This window comes from Rattus norvegicus, chromosome 12, assembly GCF_036323735.1.
Source record: "Rattus norvegicus strain BN/NHsdMcwi chromosome 12, GRCr8, whole genome shotgun sequence".
NCBI lineage: Eukaryota > Metazoa > Chordata > Mammalia > Rodentia > Muridae > Rattus > Rattus norvegicus.
Genome location: NC_086030.1, coordinates 48,546,442 through 48,564,094, shown reverse-complemented (window position 1 = coordinate 48,564,094; position 17,653 = coordinate 48,546,442). Strand labels below are relative to the sequence as shown.

General features: G+C 52.0%; 2 protein-coding genes and 1 long non-coding RNA gene across 9 annotated transcripts in view; 1 reads left to right on the top strand and 2 right to left on the bottom strand.

The window, feature by feature from the left end:
* Window positions 1-1,731: 1,731 nt before the first annotated feature.
* On the bottom strand, window positions 1,732-9,471 carry LOC120096010 (uncharacterized). Of its 2 annotated transcripts, none has more exons than XR_010056580.1 (4): window positions 7,498-9,471; window positions 6,778-6,886; window positions 4,608-5,589; window positions 1,732-3,545 (listed from the first exon to the last, which is right to left on the bottom strand). It is a non-coding gene; the product is annotated as an uncharacterized LOC120096010 (long non-coding RNA). The 2 variants fall into 2 exon arrangements; XR_010056581.1 differs by having other exon boundaries at window positions 1,732-2,402.
* Window positions 9,469-14,358, top strand: Ficd (FIC domain protein adenylyltransferase). 3 transcript variants are annotated; one of them, XM_008769321.4, is made up of 3 exons: window positions 9,469-9,652; window positions 10,469-10,823; window positions 11,753-14,358. In XM_008769321.4, the coding sequence occupies exons 2-3, from the start codon at window positions 10,523-10,525 to the stop codon at window positions 12,826-12,828; spliced, it is 1,377 nt and encodes a 458-aa protein (XP_008767543.1). In that variant the 5' UTR covers window positions 9,469-9,652; window positions 10,469-10,522; the 3' UTR covers window positions 12,829-14,358. The 3 variants fall into 3 exon arrangements, with proteins under 3 accessions (XP_008767543.1, XP_008767542.1, NP_001010946.1); XM_008769320.4 differs by having other exon boundaries at window positions 9,469-9,722; NM_001010946.1 differs by lacking the exon at window positions 9,469-9,652 and having other exon boundaries at window positions 10,120-10,823; window positions 11,753-12,974.
* Window positions 14,359-16,510: 2,152 nt separating this feature from the next.
* Sart3 (spliceosome associated factor 3, U4/U6 recycling protein) overlaps window positions 16,511-17,653 on the bottom strand; it is a 28,006-nt gene continuing 26,863 nt past the window's right edge. For 3 of the 4 annotated variants that reach the window (XM_006249501.5, XM_006249502.4, XM_039089525.2), the window contains one exon: window positions 16,511-17,394. In XM_006249501.5, coding sequence (XP_006249563.1) covers window positions 17,220-17,394 — 175 coding nt within the window. In that variant the 3' untranslated portion in view covers window positions 16,511-17,219. The remainder of the gene's footprint in view (window positions 17,395-17,653) is intronic. The other variant, NM_001107156.1, reaches the window with a different exon arrangement.

Below are 17,653 nucleotides of genomic sequence, written 5' to 3'. Positions count from 1 at the left end.
AATAGAAGGGGGAATGATGTAACTACATTAGGAGCTCAAAAACACCTTAATTCTTTAAAGGTTTTCTTTTTTAAGGTAAGGACTGAGGGTGGCAGGGGACGTGGCTCAGCAGACAAAAGCGCTTTGCCAGAGGACAAGCGGACTGTGATCCTCAGGAAAGCTGCCCTACCACCTTTGATACAGGGCTGCTCACTTCTCTCTCATGTCTCCTCACAGCAGTATGACGCAAACAAGTGTCTTGAGAATGTCACTGAAAGGGAAGAGGGTGTGGGAGTTGCATGGGGCTGAATGTTGAGGGCACCAGTCACCTCAGTCAGGTAGGTGGCCTGGAGCAGAAGGACTCAAGCCGGAGGGCACAGACTGATTCCTCCAAGACTCTGGAGAACCCAGGAAATGCCATTCACTCCCTCCCCGCTCTGAGGGTGGGGGATAGGTATCCTTAAGGTATAACAAGATATATAGACATAGCTTTATATTATGAGAGGAACTGCTGGTCCAAAAGTACCAAATTATTTATGGTGTGTTTCCCAGAACTCAAAGAAACACTGAAGTTTGGTTTTGTTGTTTGGTTTTTTTGGGGTTTTGTTTGTTTTTTGGTTTTTTATTTATTTATTTTGTTTTGTTTTTGTTGTTTTGTTTTGTTTTTTTGTCTTTGGCGCAGGCCTGAAACCGAAGCGAATTTTATAACAATACATCAGACTTAGCAGTACATAAATCCTCCCACCTTACAAAAACACAGCGGGAATTGTTCACTCTCTGTAAGTGGCTCAAGGCCAGCCTGAGTTCGCATGTCACCATGGACAAATTCCCATCACCGAGAAGAAGCTGCTTCTACCGCAGGTGATTCCCACAGTGGCAGAGGGAACAACTCGAGAAGCAGAGAAATCCCCACAAAGTGGACTGTGAAGACCTACCCCAATCTGCCTGCAGTGCATGGACCCGGAAACTAGTCTCCTCTTACTGAACTTCTGTCCTTCTGTCTCTCACATGGAACCAGGGGCAATGCTAGAAAAATCTAAGGGTAGGAACTATGTCTAGGTTTACGTCCTGCTGTAACCCAAGTACGGTAACTGCTCAATAAATGTTGGTTTGTGAGGAGGAAGGAGACAGGAAAAACAGTAGAGAGGAAAGAGGACACTACAGGATACAAATGTATCAGTTACCCATTGCCACAATGCTGCTGTGTAACAAGTGCCTGGAAATTTCAATGACTGAAAATTATTCTTTTTATGGTTGTCTCCGTGAGTCTGAAGGCTGGCTGGAATTCTTCTGGCCCCAGCTGGATTCACTCACACAGTTCCCAGTGTTCTAGTTGGTATCTGGTGACCTGGACAGCTAAACTTTCTCCCTCCTCTCTCCCTGCAAGTGTCTTTCACATGTTCTCTGGAAGGCTGCTCCGGGATGTTTTCCAGATGCCCTGGGCATGTTTCCATGAGGACAGTATGGGTACCAAAAGGGCTGACCCAATGCTCCAAAGCGTCATTGGACAAAACAGGTCACCTGTTATGACAGATCCAGAAAGGGAGTGAGTGGTAAAATACAGGATGTGAATGTAGCCAGCCTACCTCAGAGCAACACCCAACTCCCGAGCTCCCATTCCTAGCCTATGCCACACCCAGCTACCTAACCCAGGGAGGGAAAACAGACACCAAGAAACCCCAGCCTCTCATACGGGAAACGGTTGGCCAAATGCTCTTAGAGACGCGTTTGTTTGGAGAGCAGACACAAGTCTTTGATGATTTCACAAATGTATACAATGTATGTTGATCAGACCAACCCCCTCCCCCCTCTACAAGTCCCCCAGGCTTGCATTCAACTGGAGGCAGCCCTTCCATCACTCAGGGGCTGAAGTTATGGGTATCTCTTCACAACCTGACTGATGACTGGAGTCTTTTAAAGTCCCTAAGGAACGTCTTAGAATCGTCATCTAGGAGAAAGGCAGTCCCACTGACACCCCCCCCCCGCCCCCATCTTCTGTCTTCCAAGGCTCCTTTGAGCTTCAGGCCAGCACTTGCAAGCCTTCTGAGATGGACTCTCCAGCAGCAGGATGCAGGGGGCGCCCCCTCTGTGTTGGCTGGTCCTAATGGCCAAGGCTAGAACACTGGCTAAAGCGTGAGTCTGGGTAGCCTGAAGCTCCGCGCTGATTGGCTTGGAAACTCTCGGACTGGCTGTGCAGCTAATGACCGGCCTTATCTGACTGCTAGTTTGTCAGTTAAGAAACCACCTCCCAGGTACAAGGCCTGGTCTGAGAGGAACTGTGCGTCCAACCACGCAGCTCCAAAGCACAACGCCTGCCGCTTCTCCTTCCTCAGCTGTGTCCGAGAGCCCGGGGTTCAGTCGGCCATGATGTCCTTTTCTTGGCTTGTCTGGTACCACTCTGCTTTATAGAATTTTCTCACTTCCTAGGACAACAGAATAGATTATTTTCCTGTTATATCCATGAAACCAGGACCAATGGCTTCCAAGGACTCATGAGCCTCCCGAGTTTGCCAATAATCCAGGTGGGCAGGCCATAACAATGAGGACCAATGGCTTCTAAGGACTCATTAGACTCCCGAGTTTGCCAATAATCCAGGGGGGCGGGCCATGTAAAACGAGGACCAATGGCTTCCAAGAGCTCATGAGCCTTCCGAGCAGTGGGCCCGGTGGAAGGGAGAAACCCAATCTCCTGAGCCAGGCTCTGGAGTAGTCAGGTGTCTTAATCATGGCCAATCAAGAACTCTTCCTTGGGAATTTCAGTTGTCTCCCGGAAGGCCGAGCGTTGCTCTTGGCAGGGCAGGGCTGAAATCCGGGTCTTCCATATACTCATGCTATCCAGAAGCAACCTGGTTCTTCCTGCCAGGTGGCTCTGGGTCCAGGGTTCCGATGACATCACTTCCTCAGGTGGGGGGGGGGGCGTCTGGCCGTGGTTACCAAGGTAACCTGCTATGGGTCCTTTGCAGATCCCCTTAACTGACCCATTTGACTTCTCGGTTGTTGTCATACTTGCATTGCCAGCTTCCCGTCGACCCGTCCACCCTCCAACCCCAGGCATCCTCTCGCACAAGAACAGCAACCTTCTCAGATGTACATTAAACCAACTTACCTTACTTTAACCCTAGTGGCTTCCCGTCAGCCTTAGAATAAGACCTAAGTTCTTCACTGCAGCCTACAGGGCTGCTGAATCCCTGCCCCCTCCCTTCCTCATCCATGCCCTTCTCCACGCAGAGCATTCAAATGCTCGCCCTGAGCCAGTCCCTGGGTGTGGCAGGCTCTTTCCTCTTCTGAGCCTTTGCCTGTGTCTTGAAAGATTTGCCTTACTCTCAACCCTGCTTCCTCAACCCCTCTCCCCGCTGTAATTGCCAGTATAAACGAACATTTCTTCTTCCAAGGCCTTCTACCCAGCCACTATCACCATCCGGTAGAAGGCCCACTGTCACTTTTGATTGTCTTGGTCCCTTTGACATCTCGTTCGCTTATGGAATGTCAGCCTTCCACACTGGCACCCCAGTGTGGTTCTGTGCCACCCTCGTATGGTACAACCAGTGCATATTCGTCAGGATTCCCTAAAGGAACAGAACAGAGAGACAGAGGGGATGCTGTGGGTCGGGATGGAGGAGGAGGCAGCGGCGCCGTGGTTCAGTTCTTGCGGAGTGCGCATGGCATCCCGTTACAATCCCTGGCGCTGCATAAATTGGGCATTGTGGCATCTATCTTCAACCCAGCGCTCCAGAGGTGGGAGTAGAAGGATCAGAAGTTCAAAGCCATCCTCGGCTACACAGTTTGTACAAAACGAACAACAAAAAAAAAAAAAAACTTTTTTTTTCTTCCCAGCCCCTGCTCCTGGAATGGCGACTCCGAGACTCATTAGTCACTATCAAATGCCTAGACCATAAGCTTTGGTTCACTCCCTGACCAGCTCGTAACTCCACAGGGTTAGCTATCTCTGCTTCAGTCCCGGCCTGCTTCTTCCTCAGCGTCTCGCTGTTTCCCACAATCCTCTCTCTCCTATTTCCTGCCTCCGCTCCTTGGCCGTAGGCCTTTTTATGGACAGGTGATGCTTGTAAGAGATTCTCTCCTCATGAGTTCAAGGTTACCTGGGCCCTTTGCCCATTCAAGTTGACACCTCAGATTAATGTGACTCCTACAGGGCCAGCACCATAGATCTGTCAGATGAAAAAACTCAGTGGGGACACACAGTGCAGGGTCAACACTGGGGTCATCATTTGGGGTCATCATTTGGGGTCCTGGGGTCCCGAGACTGTTTTGAGTTGGGATACAAACCCAGTCTGGGGTCATTGCTGGGTTCTCTAAAAACAGGCTCTAAGCAAAGTTTGGTTGGTGTCTTATTAGGGTTCATTCAGAACTCAAGCAGGCTGGGCACCTGGAGGCAGGGGCTGATGCAGAGGCCATGGAGGGGTGCTGCTTACTGGCTTGCTCCCCATGGCTCGCTCAGCCTGCTTTCTTATAGAACCCTAGACCACCAGCCCAGGAATAGCTCCACCCACAATGGGCTGAGTCTTCCACCATTGATCATTAATTAAGAAAATGCCCTACAGGCTAGTCTACAGCCTGATCTCATGGGGGCATTTTCTTGACCAAGGCTCCCTCCTCTCAGATGACTATACCTTGTGTCAAGTTGACCAAAAACAGCCAGGACTGGACAGGACAGGAAGGACATGCACCATGGTGCACATGTGGGTGTCAGAGAGCGTGCTTGGGTGCTGGTCCTCAGATTCCACCTTGTTGGAGGCAGGGCCTCTTGTTCTCTGCTGTGCACTTCAGTGTAGCTGGTCTGTGAGCCTCCTGCCTCAACGCTGCTGTGCTGAGCTTGCAGATGCCTGGGGTGACATTTGCTTGTGTGGTAGGTGCTTTGCCTGTGGATGCCAGCCCAGAGGTGCTAGTTTGAGAAGAACAGGTTGCCTAGGCACTAGGCTCACATCTGGTTCCCCCTAAGAACCCCCCCGATGCCGCCGACCTCTCTGATTAGGGACGAGTTCATTTCCCAGTCATTAAGGAACCGTGTCCTCGGCTCCTGAACTAAATCCTTGGATGTCTGGCCAGCCCCTCCTCCCCCAGGAAAATGGTCTCTAAAAGAGAGGCACACAGTATTGAAAGCTTGACTTCCCTGGCCAGCAGGAGCCTGTGTTCATTTCCACGGTTCCCGTTACTATGACAACACAACACTTCCACCCACAGAGCTTTTGGGTATCTGGATGAATCAAAGGGTCAGGGAGGTATGAAACCCCTCTGCCCTGCTCTGGTCGCCTTGAGCAGATGAACCAGAGGGTGTGGAGAAGCTGGAGAGATTATGGGGGTGGCTCCTCTGGGGCCACACTGCATCCTGATTTACCGTCCCCCAGCGGGAGGAGGAGAGAGTACTGGTCACGTCGTGGTGAAGCCTGATGAAGCCAAGAGTACACTGAGTGCCCGAGGCAGCTTCCAAGTCAACACTGCATCTTGGGCTTTTCGCGCCACTTAGGAGCCCTTCAGCTGGGGAAGGCTCATGCACAACTCGGGGAGACGGTGACTAGCGGAGTCCCCGCTGCATTCAGATAAACGCTCCCAGCCTGGATCAAGACCGACCACTTGGCAGAATTACTTCTGGGTCTGAAGAGGGAAGGGCCAAGGTGTATGGTCAGAGGCTTCAAGACGGCCCTGATAGTCTTCCCCATGACAAGTCTCCCCGATCACAGGGAACCTCCCACATCAAACCAAGAGCAAAGGTGACAGACAGCAGGTGGTTTCCAAATATAAAGTCATAAAAGGCAACGCCCAAAAAATACTTGGGAGGCAGAGATCTGGCTGCATCTGCCTCCCCAGTGGTGGGATTAAAGGCATGGGACGCCACACCACGCCTGGCTAACATCCACTCTTGAGTTATTCAGCCTGGGAGGACCCCAGCATCATGCTTTGAGAATACTCAAACACTGCCATAGAGAGACTATATATATGTATATATATATATATATATATATATATATATGTATGTATGTAGAACCTGTCTTCATGCACACCAGAAGAGGGCATCAGATCTCATTACAGATGGTTGTGAGCCACCATGTGGTTGCTGGGATCTGAACTCAGGACCTCTGGAAGAGCAGTCAGTGCTCTTCACCACGGAGCCATCTCTCCACCCGTCTCCCACCACCACTGCCTTTTTAAATGATGTATACTGGCTGCCTCAGCTGGTTCTGTCCTTTGGAGCCAAGACATCTACCTCAACTAGAAAAACATAACAGACATGTAGAGACACAGAGGCTCGTGTTTGGTTTGGGTTTTCATAATGGACAGATTTTTTTCACCCAGCCATTTTCTAGATTCTTTCTCATGAGTCGAGGCGAGCATTTTAAAAACAAAAAACAACAACAAAAAACGTCTTGTGTGCCCCAAGGAGGTGATTCTACCTAATACAAACTATTTAAGGTCGAGAAAGCTAACTTTTCAGGATGACTTCAGGGACCATATTTTGTACATTCAACAAAGAAAGGCCACAGCTCCTCCAGACCAGGACTGGAGGAGGAGAGCCATTCCAAAGGAGCTACCTCCCCCTGGTGGCCAGACAGCCAGATACCCAGTGCTCTGTTCCTTCTGCCTCTCTCCCCTGCATGTTTTGTGCTTTGGGTTTTGTTGTTACATTGTTACATTTCCCACTCTATATATTTCGATCATATTCCCTCCCTCCTCCCCACCCTCCACCCTCCTTCCGACATCCCTGAGGCCTCTAAGGTCAGCTCTTCTCAGATTACAACCCGGCTTACAGACAATGCCTACTGTTAAAAATTCTGAAAATGCTACCTTAGAACCCGGACGCGATGAATCTTTTGAGAACTCTGGCCAGATGTCAGGGAAGCAGTCACCGGTTAGACTTAACCCAGCATAAGAGCTGTGGGCTAGACCTCAGCATCTGCAAAGGAAGCCCTGTGTTCTTGGGTACCCCATAGTCCCTGCCCCTCCCCCAGTGTCTCCCATTCATCAGCAGGGCCCTCAGAACTTCTGCATTTGCCCAAGACCATTAGAAATTGTTTATGTCTGCCTCCCAGGAAGCCTTGGAGAGAGGAGGGCACTACAAGTGGTAATTTTATGTCTGAGCATCTCTGCTCGAAAACTTCAGAGGGTAAGTGACTTGTGCCCAAGGTGGTGGCCCTGTGTGTGAATGGCCATCAGTCTGGCCTGAGAGCCCTCTTGTCTTCTGTGACAGCAACTGCCCCCCGACACACACACACACACACACACACACATTGTTTGCCTCCTCTAGGAAAGGCTTTTACAGTGAAATGATTACTTAGAGTGTCTGAATGACACCTCAGAGGTTGCTCAGAGAACAGCGTTGAAGACTCTTGATCATAGGTTAAGCACAAGAACCTCGGCACCAGCCAGGGTTACGCCATCCAGACACAGACTAGAGCTGTGGGTTCTCAACCTTCCTAATGCAGTCACTACATGTAATGGTTATCCTGGGTATTGTCAACTTGACTATATCTGGGATGAACTACAACCCAGAATTGGAGGGCTCACCTGTGATCCAGGTCTTGAGGCTGGAAGACACAAGTTTCTGAGCCAGATCTTGGCATGGAGATCTTGAGGCATAGTGGCTATGAAAAGATTAGTACAGGTCTTTAATCCCAGGAGACTAAGGCAAAGAGATCTCTGAGTTCAAGGTCAGCCTGGGACAAGGCAAGTCCCAGATCCAGGCGTGTTACACCTTTAATCTGGGCCACCCTTTTGCTGGAGACCTACATAAGGACATTGGAAAAAGAAGATTCTTCTTTTTCTTCACCTGCTTGCCAGCACATCTGTTGGAACCTACTTCTACAGGAGGACAGCTGACACAACTAGCCTCGTGGGACTGAGCAACTAGATTCTTGAACTTCCCATTCACAGCTGACCATTGTTGGGGAGTTGGATTATAGATCGTAAGTCATCACAATAAATTCCCTCAATATAGACATCTCATACTTCTGTGACTCTAGAGAAATACACTGCATAATAACATTGTATTTTAACATTGTTTCTCATGCTGTGGTGACCCCCAACTATAAAATTATTTCATTGCTACTTCATAACTGTAAGCTTGCTACTGTTATGAATCGTAATATAAATAGCTGATATGCAACCCCCTGTGGGGTCATGGCCCACAGGCTGAGAATCACTGTACTAGAGTTATCTGGAGGGAAAGGAACTTCAACTGAGAAAATGTCTCCATAAGATCCAACTTTAGGGCATTTTCTTAATTAGTGATTGATGGGGGAGGGTCCTGCCCATTGTGGGTGGAGCCATCCCTGGGCTGGTTGTCCTGTGTTCTGTAAGAATGCAGGCTGAAACCCGGATTGGGTGGTGAATGCCTCAAGTCCCAGCATTCAGGAGGCAGAGAGGTAGAGGCAGGAGGCTGAGGATAGCCTGGGCTACACAGTGAGTTCCAGACCAATTTGAGTTTCAGTGTCAAAATAAAATAAAATATAAAAAGACTCCATCAGCACATTGCCTGCAGATGACAGATTGCAAACTAAACAGGTACTACCAAGTCAGTTCTACTCAGACTGCAAGCGGCAGAACCGGGATATGAAAACCCAGGACTGTGTGGCTTCATGTCCCAAATCCAGAACCCGAGGGCTAAGGCAGATAGGAGCCACCAAGCGTGATGACCTGAGTTCAGTCCACAAACCCATGCGGTAGAAGGAGAAAGCCCAACGTTTGCAAGCTGATCTCTGTGCACGTGTGCGCACACAAAAAAAGTAACTTTTTTTTTTTTTTTTAGTTAAGTGATCTGTCGTCCCATTCTGCCGTTGAGAAAACTGCAGAAGGGAGTAAGGGAGTAGTAACATGCTCCAAGGTCAGAAGATGCTGAGGGCAAAATCTGTGGGCCGTCTGACTCCACAGTGTGCCAGTAACCTCTCAAAGCAGGCCCTGGAAGCTTCGGTTCAGTATTTGTGGGTTGGGATGGAGGCCTTCCCTCTGCACCGAGGGAAAAAAAAAAAAAAAAACGATCTGGTAAACAAGAAGGCCATAGCCGGCCGCTTCAGAAAATGCAAACTTTTGGTTAGGGAGGGCATGTTGGCTCAAAAGGATCCCGGCGAATTCTAAGCCAGCTTAGGCTACACAGTAAGTCCCGACGGCGAAACCGGGACTAAGAAGTGGAAAACGTTGGGTGGCATGGCTACCGCCATTGCACACCAGAGAAACTGAGGCACACAGAGCCCAGGACGAGGACTGAAGGAGGTAGGAGTTGCTGGCTGGGACCAGGGATACAGGACCCCAGTACTCGCACCGGCCGGTGGCCTCGACCCCGCCTCCTGCCGCTTATTGGCTGCTGCCTGCACGAGACGCAAACAAGCGACAGCCAATGGGAGTGGCACACGGCGCGCCTTTCCCGGGCGAACTCGAGAACCCGGAAGCGCGACGGATGGACAGGTAGAGTTAGCCAATCCGCCGCGGCAAGGGCGGCTGGCCGTCCAATGGTGAGGCTTCGGAGGCGGGCCGAAGCGGCGGAGGGCGGGCCCGGCGACCGCGGCTGCTAGGAACGGCCGCGCGGCCTCAGATGGTGCGGCGGGCGCGAACCTTGGGCCGATCCGCAGAGAGACCTTACGGCAGCCTCAGTTTCCCACTTCGGGAGTAAGCCCAGCATGCTGGGCTCAAGCAGCTGCACAGGCCGCGCGAAGTGATGACGTGACGGGTAAGGCCCTGGAACTCCGGCGCCGCCTGTCAGAACCGCGTCATCCCTCGTCTGTAAACTGGAGCCACAGGTAGCTTGCTCTTCACCGGGGGCTCACAGCATGCAAGGCTAGCCGCCAGCGCAGTGCCCGGCACACATAGTTGCCCAATAAATGCTTATTGTTGGCAAGATGGCATTTGCATACCTGACCCCTCGCTTACCCCTGCCAGCCCCAAGCTTGTGCTCCCCTCGCCGAGGTAGGGCATCACCCACTGTTGTTAGCCAGGCCCTGGGCTGCCTGTCTAAGATGGACAAGCCAGGAAAGGAAGGCCAGAAGGGACGCAACACTGTGGATACTGAGGAGGCGTTCGTGTGGTAACATCAGGACACCAGACGTTTGTTCTTATCGAAGACACGGGCGTGAGCAGGAGCGATAGCCCAAACACTACGTGTCCTATGGCAACTGACGATTGTAGCAGACTGGTGGACTAGGGCTGACAAGTCCCTGACTTCACTTTTCTGAGCTCTTACTGCATCTGGAGAGAGCGCTGTGGAAACATCACCTCCTCGGGTTGTAGTCTGAGATTATGGACGTTAATGTATGTAGGAAGTGCTCTGTAAACGCCTTAGATTTCTATCTTGCTACCCAGGAGCAGCTAGGAGTTAGTTAGGATGAGTCTTTCCACCATGAGAGCTCTCACCTTCCCCCTTTCCCTGGTCCCTAGTGAATTAGAAGGTGTGGAGATTCTCCATGTTGGTCTCTCCATCTGAAATCACAGTTACTGGGAGCAGGTCCACTCTCCTCCCTCATTCTTTCCGACGCTTGGTTCCTCGTAGATTCTGCTTTCCTCTGAGACGGGATATGCGCCCTGGGCCCGGCCCTTAGTCCAGATGATACTCATGCCGATGGCGTCAGTGGTGGCAGTGGCTGAACCCAAATGGGTCTCAGTCTGGGGCCGTTTCCTGTGGATGACACTGCTGAGCATGGCTCTGGGGTCACTGCTGGCCCTGCTGCTGCCACTGGGAGCTGTGGAAGAACAGTGTCTGGCTGTGCTCAGAGGCTTCCACCTGCTCAGGAGCAAACTGGACAGGGCACAGCATGTGGTCACCAAGTGCACCAGCCCATCTACGGAGCTCAGTGTCACCTCCAGGGACGCAGGGCTGCTGACGGTCAAGACTAAGGCGTCTCCAGGTGAGCATACTGGCTATCTGGCCCTTGTCGGTTAAGATAGATATTTATAGAGTTCCTGCGAAGGCCTGTGGTAATCATGAGGGTGTCACAGTGACTGAGACAGTCTGGAGCTCCAGTTTGGTAAGTGACTGAGAACAGGTGTCCCAGCATTTGGTGGGAGACACACCAAGGGTGGGCTGCACCTCGGCTCTGAATGGGAGTGGTCCAAGAAGCAGCACCTGAGAACAATGCTTGGGCCAAACCACTGGGGATGGAACTGGAGAACGGTCAGGGATTCAGGGAAGCTGAGTGAGGGTGCTTACCCTCAGAGGAAACAGAGTTGGGAAGAGCTGGGCTCAGTCCCAGGTGGTGTGCACAGAGTGTCGCAGCAGCCTGCCTCTGCTGACTGGATTTCAGCAGCACACTGTCCCCAGTGGTGACAACCAGACACTACCACAAACTGGAATCACATCACTAGAAGCAGGGGCATATAGCTCTGATGGCACTTGTCTGGTATGCACAAGGGCGGGGTCCCGTCCCCAGCACTGCCAGAAAACAGAAATAGTCCAGACATGGGAAGGGCCCAGGGAATACCTGTGAGGGGAAGGTGTTGGCACCCCCAGGCCTGAAGGAGAGGGGCTCAAGAGATAACCTGTCCACAGGGAAGTTGGGCCAGAGCAGCCACACTGTAGGGGAGAGCATAGGGAGAGCAAATGCCCAGACTGTCTATGCCAGGCAGAAGGCAGTTGGCAGGGGAGCCCAACTGGTGCCTCCCAATGTAGAGTGGCCCAGGACACAAGACAGCACCAGCATTCCACCATCAGGGCTGTGGGGAACAGCAGTACCTGGGGCCTGGCTAGCCCACGTGGCGTGACTGTGGTGGTGTCCCTGGGAGGGCTGCACAAGGGAGAACCCACCCTCCTCACCAGGCCTCTCTGGCTTTCTTCTAGCAGGGAAACTGGAAGCCAAGGCCGCACTAAACCAAGCCCTAGAGATGAAGCGCCAAGGCAAGAGGGGCAAAGCGCACAAGCTCTTCCTGCATGCCCTCAAGATGGACCCTGGCTTCGTAGACGCCCTCAATGAGCTCGGCATCTTCTCAGAAGAGGACAAGGACATCATCCAGGCAGATTACCTCTACACTAGGGCCCTGACCATTTCGCCCTTCCACGAGAAAGCACTGATCAACCGGGACCGGACGCTGCCACTGGTGGAGGAAATCGACCAGAGGTACTTCAGCGTCCTTGACAGCAAAGTGAGGAAGGTAATGTCCATCCCTAAGGGGAGCTCAGCGCTCCGCAGGGTCATGGAGGAGACCTACTACCATCACATCTACCACACTGTGGCTATCGAGGGCAACACCCTCACTCTCGCAGAGATCAGGCACATCCTGGAGACACGCTATGCCGTGCCAGGGAAGAGCTTGGAGGAGCAAAACGAGGTGATCGGCATGCACGCGGCCATGAAGTACATCAACAGTACCCTGGTCTCCCGCATCGGGTCCGTCACCATTGACCACATGCTGGAGATCCACAGGAGGGTCCTGGGGTACGTGGACCCAGTGGAGGCGGGCAGGTTTCGGAGGACCCAGGTCCTGGTGGGACACCACATCCCACCCCACCCCCGGGACGTGGAGAAGCAGATGCAGGAGTTCACACAGTGGCTCAATTCGGAGGACGCCATGAACCTGCACCCGGTTGAGTTCGCAGCCTTAGCCCATTACAAACTGGTGTACATCCACCCTTTCATCGATGGCAATGGGAGGACCTCCCGCCTGCTGATGAACCTGATCCTGATGCAGGCAGGGTACCCGCCCATCACCATACGCAAGGAGCAGAGGTCAGAGTACTACCATGTGCTGGAAGTCGCCAACGAGGGTGACGTGCGGCCATTCATCCGCTTCATAGCCAAGTGTACGGAAGTCACACTGGACACATTGCTCCTCGCCACCACCGAGTACTCTGCAGCACTGCCAGAAGCCCAGCCCAACCACTCTGGGTTCAAGGAGACACTTCCTGTGAGGCCTTAACCACCAGCCCTCCCATGGCGCCCTGAGAAGGCCTTTCTAGAAACAGTTCTCCCCAGTAGCAAAAGGAGACCCTTAAACATTCTTTACCTCCAGGTGTTTTTCAGTTGAGAAAGAAAACTAAATTATTAAGCCTGTCTTTAGGATAATTTATAGTTCAGCCAAGTTATTTATTTTTTTACCTTTTTGGTGAGCTAGAGGTGCTGAGACCAACCCTTATGGTGACCCCAGCACCCAGTAGGGCAGCAGTGCTTTCCTAATGTCCTGAGCCTGGGTGCCTAGACAGAATTTGCACTAAGGGTGGAGGCAGGGAGCCAGATCTGTGACATGGAGCCCAGGGCCACAGGGGTCACTGGATACCTTGGAGGTCCTGTGACCTCAGAAGGCAGAACTGCCCTGCGCTGAGGCCGGCCTTCACTCCTGAGAGGCTGTGGCAGCAGCTTCCACAGCAGGCAGCGCAGCCCTTGGACACAGGAAGCCAACGTTGCCATCTCCGTAGTTGACTGCAGATTCCAGGGACCCCCTGAGCTACTAACTTTTAACCTGAGTGCCAGGGGGTGGTACTTCCCTACCCAGCCTGTTCTGAGGGCAGAGGGCGGGCAGCATGGCTCTTTCTTATCTTTGTCCTGGACTTCACTCGCATCCGCTGAGGCTGAAAGCTCTCCATGCTTGACAACCTACCCCATCACGCCACAGGGCGGGTTTGCCTTCACCTCCCACTCAGTCTCCTGCACAGAGACCTTAAGGGTCCTGTGAGGACCTGGAGGTGAGGTAGAACACTACCCAGCATGCACCACACCCTAGGCACCTCCCTTAACATTACAAGGGAATGTGTCTGAAGTACCACGCCAAACCCAAACAAGCAGTTCTGATAAGAGTTAAAACGAGCAAACACCCGTGTCCACAACCTGGCCTCTCCCCTTCTGCCCTGTGGTTTTAAACCCTCTTCCCCTCTAACGCCACCACAGGGTCCAGCGTCCCCACGGGTATGTAGACTGTCTTGGAGTGGCCTTGTTCTAGTGACTTGTGAAGTGATGGTGTCGCGTCTGATAGACACGTTTCCAGTTGTCCTCTTAGAAGACAATAAACGCTCTTCAATCATTTATGGCTAAGCGCCAGTTTGATTGCTGCTATTCAGTCGCCATGGCCAAGTCACTGGACCGTGTTCTGGGACGGCCTCCTCTGTCCCAGCATGCTGTGCTTTGAATGGTAAACCAGCTGCCAACCCATGTATCCAGCGTCTAGAAAGATACCCCAGCAGTTTTCTGACGGATTGAGAAAAATGTGTGAAAAATGTGTGTGTCTGCAAGCGTGCCACACCACCAACAGCTCTGCAAGGGCTGGGTGGCAGAGTCACCCGGCAGATGTCACCCAGAGACACTGCATCGATTGCAGCCCCAAGCTCCCAGCTCTTCTCTGCACACCAAATCTCACGGGAGGCTCACTTTGGCCTGTGGTGAGAACCTGCACTTTAGCTACGTGTGAAAATATTTTAACAAGTTCCTGGTTCTAATAAAGTATTTTATTACATAAGCATTGTGTTGGCTTATCTTTCCCCACCATGTATGTACCTTGTTCTGAAACCATATTCTGGAGCAGCTCAGAAACTGCCTTCCTAGCTTCCCGGCCTGGGTTTTCTTCACACATGCTTATTGTGTGCAGCCTTATAAACAGACATCAGGCCAGCTTGGAGCAGTTGGTTCCCTCTGTCCACCGAGTGGGTCAGAGCTCTCCCTGCTTGTCATTGTGCCTTCCCTGCATTAAATTACTAGTTTCCACCCACATTTAGGATGACTCAGTGGGCCCTGCTGGCGTGTGGAAAGACTCAACTGTGTCATGATGCCTGTGGAGAGCACACCGTCATACCTGGGCACTGGCTACCACGCAAGCAGGGAAGTCCCATAAACCCAGTGAGCTCCCTCACAGACCGACCTAGGATGAGTCCATGCCACAGGAAGGGCTCTGATCCACGGGTGTTGTCTACTAGAAAAAGGTCTTTGTTACGTAATAAAGACGGAGGAGAATCTGCATTTCGAAAATGGTAACATTTATAGGAAGGGTAGACTAACATTTACTAGATGTGAGCTGAACTTGGGCTAGGTTCTCACAGCATTGAACGTGCTGCTGTGTGTGCTGCGTGTGTCACTGCTGTAGGGTGGCTGAGGAGTACACCAGTATCTGGAAAAGAGCAGCGGACAGACACCAATGAGGAGGGCAAGGGGCTGAATGTCAAGAGCTCCAGGACACACACAACTACACTTAAAAATGTTAAGGGATGCCCTGGAGAGATGACTCAGAGGTTGAGAACACTGATTGCTTTCCCAGAGGTCCTGAGTTCAAATTCCAGCACCCAAATGGCAGCTCTCAACCATCTGTAACTCGTCCCATGGGATCCTCCTCTAAACTCCACAGGCACCAGACACCACGTGCTACTACTCATACACACAACCAGGCAAAACTCATTATTTTTTTTAAAATGTTAAGTTAAAAAAATGTTAATTTAAGAACAAAAAACCTTGGGGCTGGCCAGATGGCTTACCAGGTGACAGCCTTACAGGAGGTAGGCTGAGCCGTCCTGGGAAACCCACCCCAGTGGAGGCGAGAGCCAACTCCTGAAAGCCATCTTCTGTCCATAAGCGCACCACAGCAGTCACGCACACACGGAGGAGGGGCTGGAGAGATGCTCAGTGGTTAAGAGCACTCGCTGCTCTTGCAGAGGACCGGGGTTCAGTTCCTAGCAGATCCAGCAATGCTCTCTTCTGGTCTCTCCACATGGCATACACACAGACACATAAAAAATCTTCCTTCCTGAGGGGTTGGGGATTTAGCTCAGTGGTAGAGTGCTTGCCTAGGAAGCGCAAGGCCCTGGGTTCGGTCCCCAGCTCCGAAAAAAAAGAACCAAAAAAAAAAAAAAAAAAAAAAAAACAAAACTTCCTTCCCAATTTTTAAGTGTGGGAGGCCGAGGGCTAGAGTGCAGAGAACCAAACCAAACTTGTAGGAGGCCTCAGTTCCATTGCTAACCCTAAACATCAAAGAAAGCGAGACTGGTTCATGGGCACACAGCACACACATGGCAGCATCCAGCACACATGCACGGCTCCCTCCCATTTCCCTCCAGAGTTTTATATGGAGAGTCCTTTCTCCACTGCCCTCCCTGCCCTTGCTGTAGGGCTTTCAGAAACTGTGACAAGGTGAGTGGTAAACTACCCAGCAGAGTCAGGCTGCCAGAAATGCAAGTCTGTTACCATGGAATCATGTGATCAGCAACATGGGATTGACATGCTGCACAAGCTGTCAACACACAGCTGAGGAAAAGCAGGTGCACCATGTGACAGATACCCCACCCAACTCACACCCACCACACACACCCCACACCACACATACCCTACACACATACCCCCATACACACACACCTACCACACACACACACACCCCACACACATACACACACACACCTACCCCCCCACACACATACCCCACACATACACACACACACCTACCCCCCACACACATACCCCACACATACACACACACCTACCCCCCCACACACCCCACACACATACACCCCACACACATACACACACACACCTACCACACCCACCCCACCCACACACCCCCATACACACACCCCACACACCCCACACACACCCCCCCACACACACACACCTGCAATGCACACAAGGACTCTGTAAGAACTTCAGTTTAATAAACAGAACTAAATGGGAACTCACTCTGCACTGGACACGGCACCAGGCATGAGTGTTTGAGCAGAGGGCGTAGGTCTTCAGTCATCAGGCAAAGAAAATGGGCCACAGTGGGTGGCACACACAGCGGGTGGCACACACAATTCCTAGGAACAAGTGTTGCAGACTCCCCACGTTTAGGGAACATAAAACAGTCAAAATGTCAATTACAAATACATAATAGAAAAACTCATAGGCTCTTTGGACAAAACCCATCAAGCGAGCCTTCTGTGATGTCCCTCGGGCACTTCACTGAACAGGCCACTCTGATGAGTGCGGCTCCTCCACTCCACCTTTCACACTAAAGAGTGATGGGCACGCGTGCTGTGCAGGGCCGGGGAGGGGGTTCGTAGAAAAAGGGCCAGAGGCGGTGAAAGTATCAGGACAAGTAGGCCTCGAAAGCTGAGTCCCTCCTTGTTAGGACACTAACGTACCGTGGGACAGCCCGTAGAGCAGTCGGCCTCCGCCCTCAATGTGAGGGAACACTCCTCACCGCCATGCTCAACATAGGCTCTCCCTTCCCATCTACACCGGAGGAGAAATCGGTGGGCACGCAGGTTTGAGTGCCCAGCCCTTCTGTGCCCAGGGCCCACAGCAGCCAGCCTGGCCAGCATGAAGGAGCAGGTAAGGCATTCCATCTCAGAGTCCTGCTCACTTTCTCAGGAGTAACTTCGCAAAATCGGCATTGGACATCTTAGGAGCCTCAGTGGCCACAGAGGTGGTGGCTGCCAGCCCCGGAGCTGGGCCGTTCTCAGCCTGAGGAGCAGCACCCTGGCGCTGCAGAGCCCGAGGAAGAAGCGAGAGCTGGGTCCGTCCCTTCCCGCGCCTAGAAGAACAAACATAATGACCCTTTGGCAGTTCGGACTCCTGGCCCCAGCTGGACTGAGATGCTGGGATTATCAGGCCAAGTCAGAAGACGAAACTGAGAACTGTTGCTGGCCCAGCATGCACAGCTGAGTTCTAACCTCACACCAAGAAAAGAGCACAGGAACCACAAGGCACTTGATCCCAGCTAGGAAGTGAGGGACACTTGAATGAGCTTCCTTCGTTACAGTTCTGACACTGAGCATCCCTACGCCAAGGCA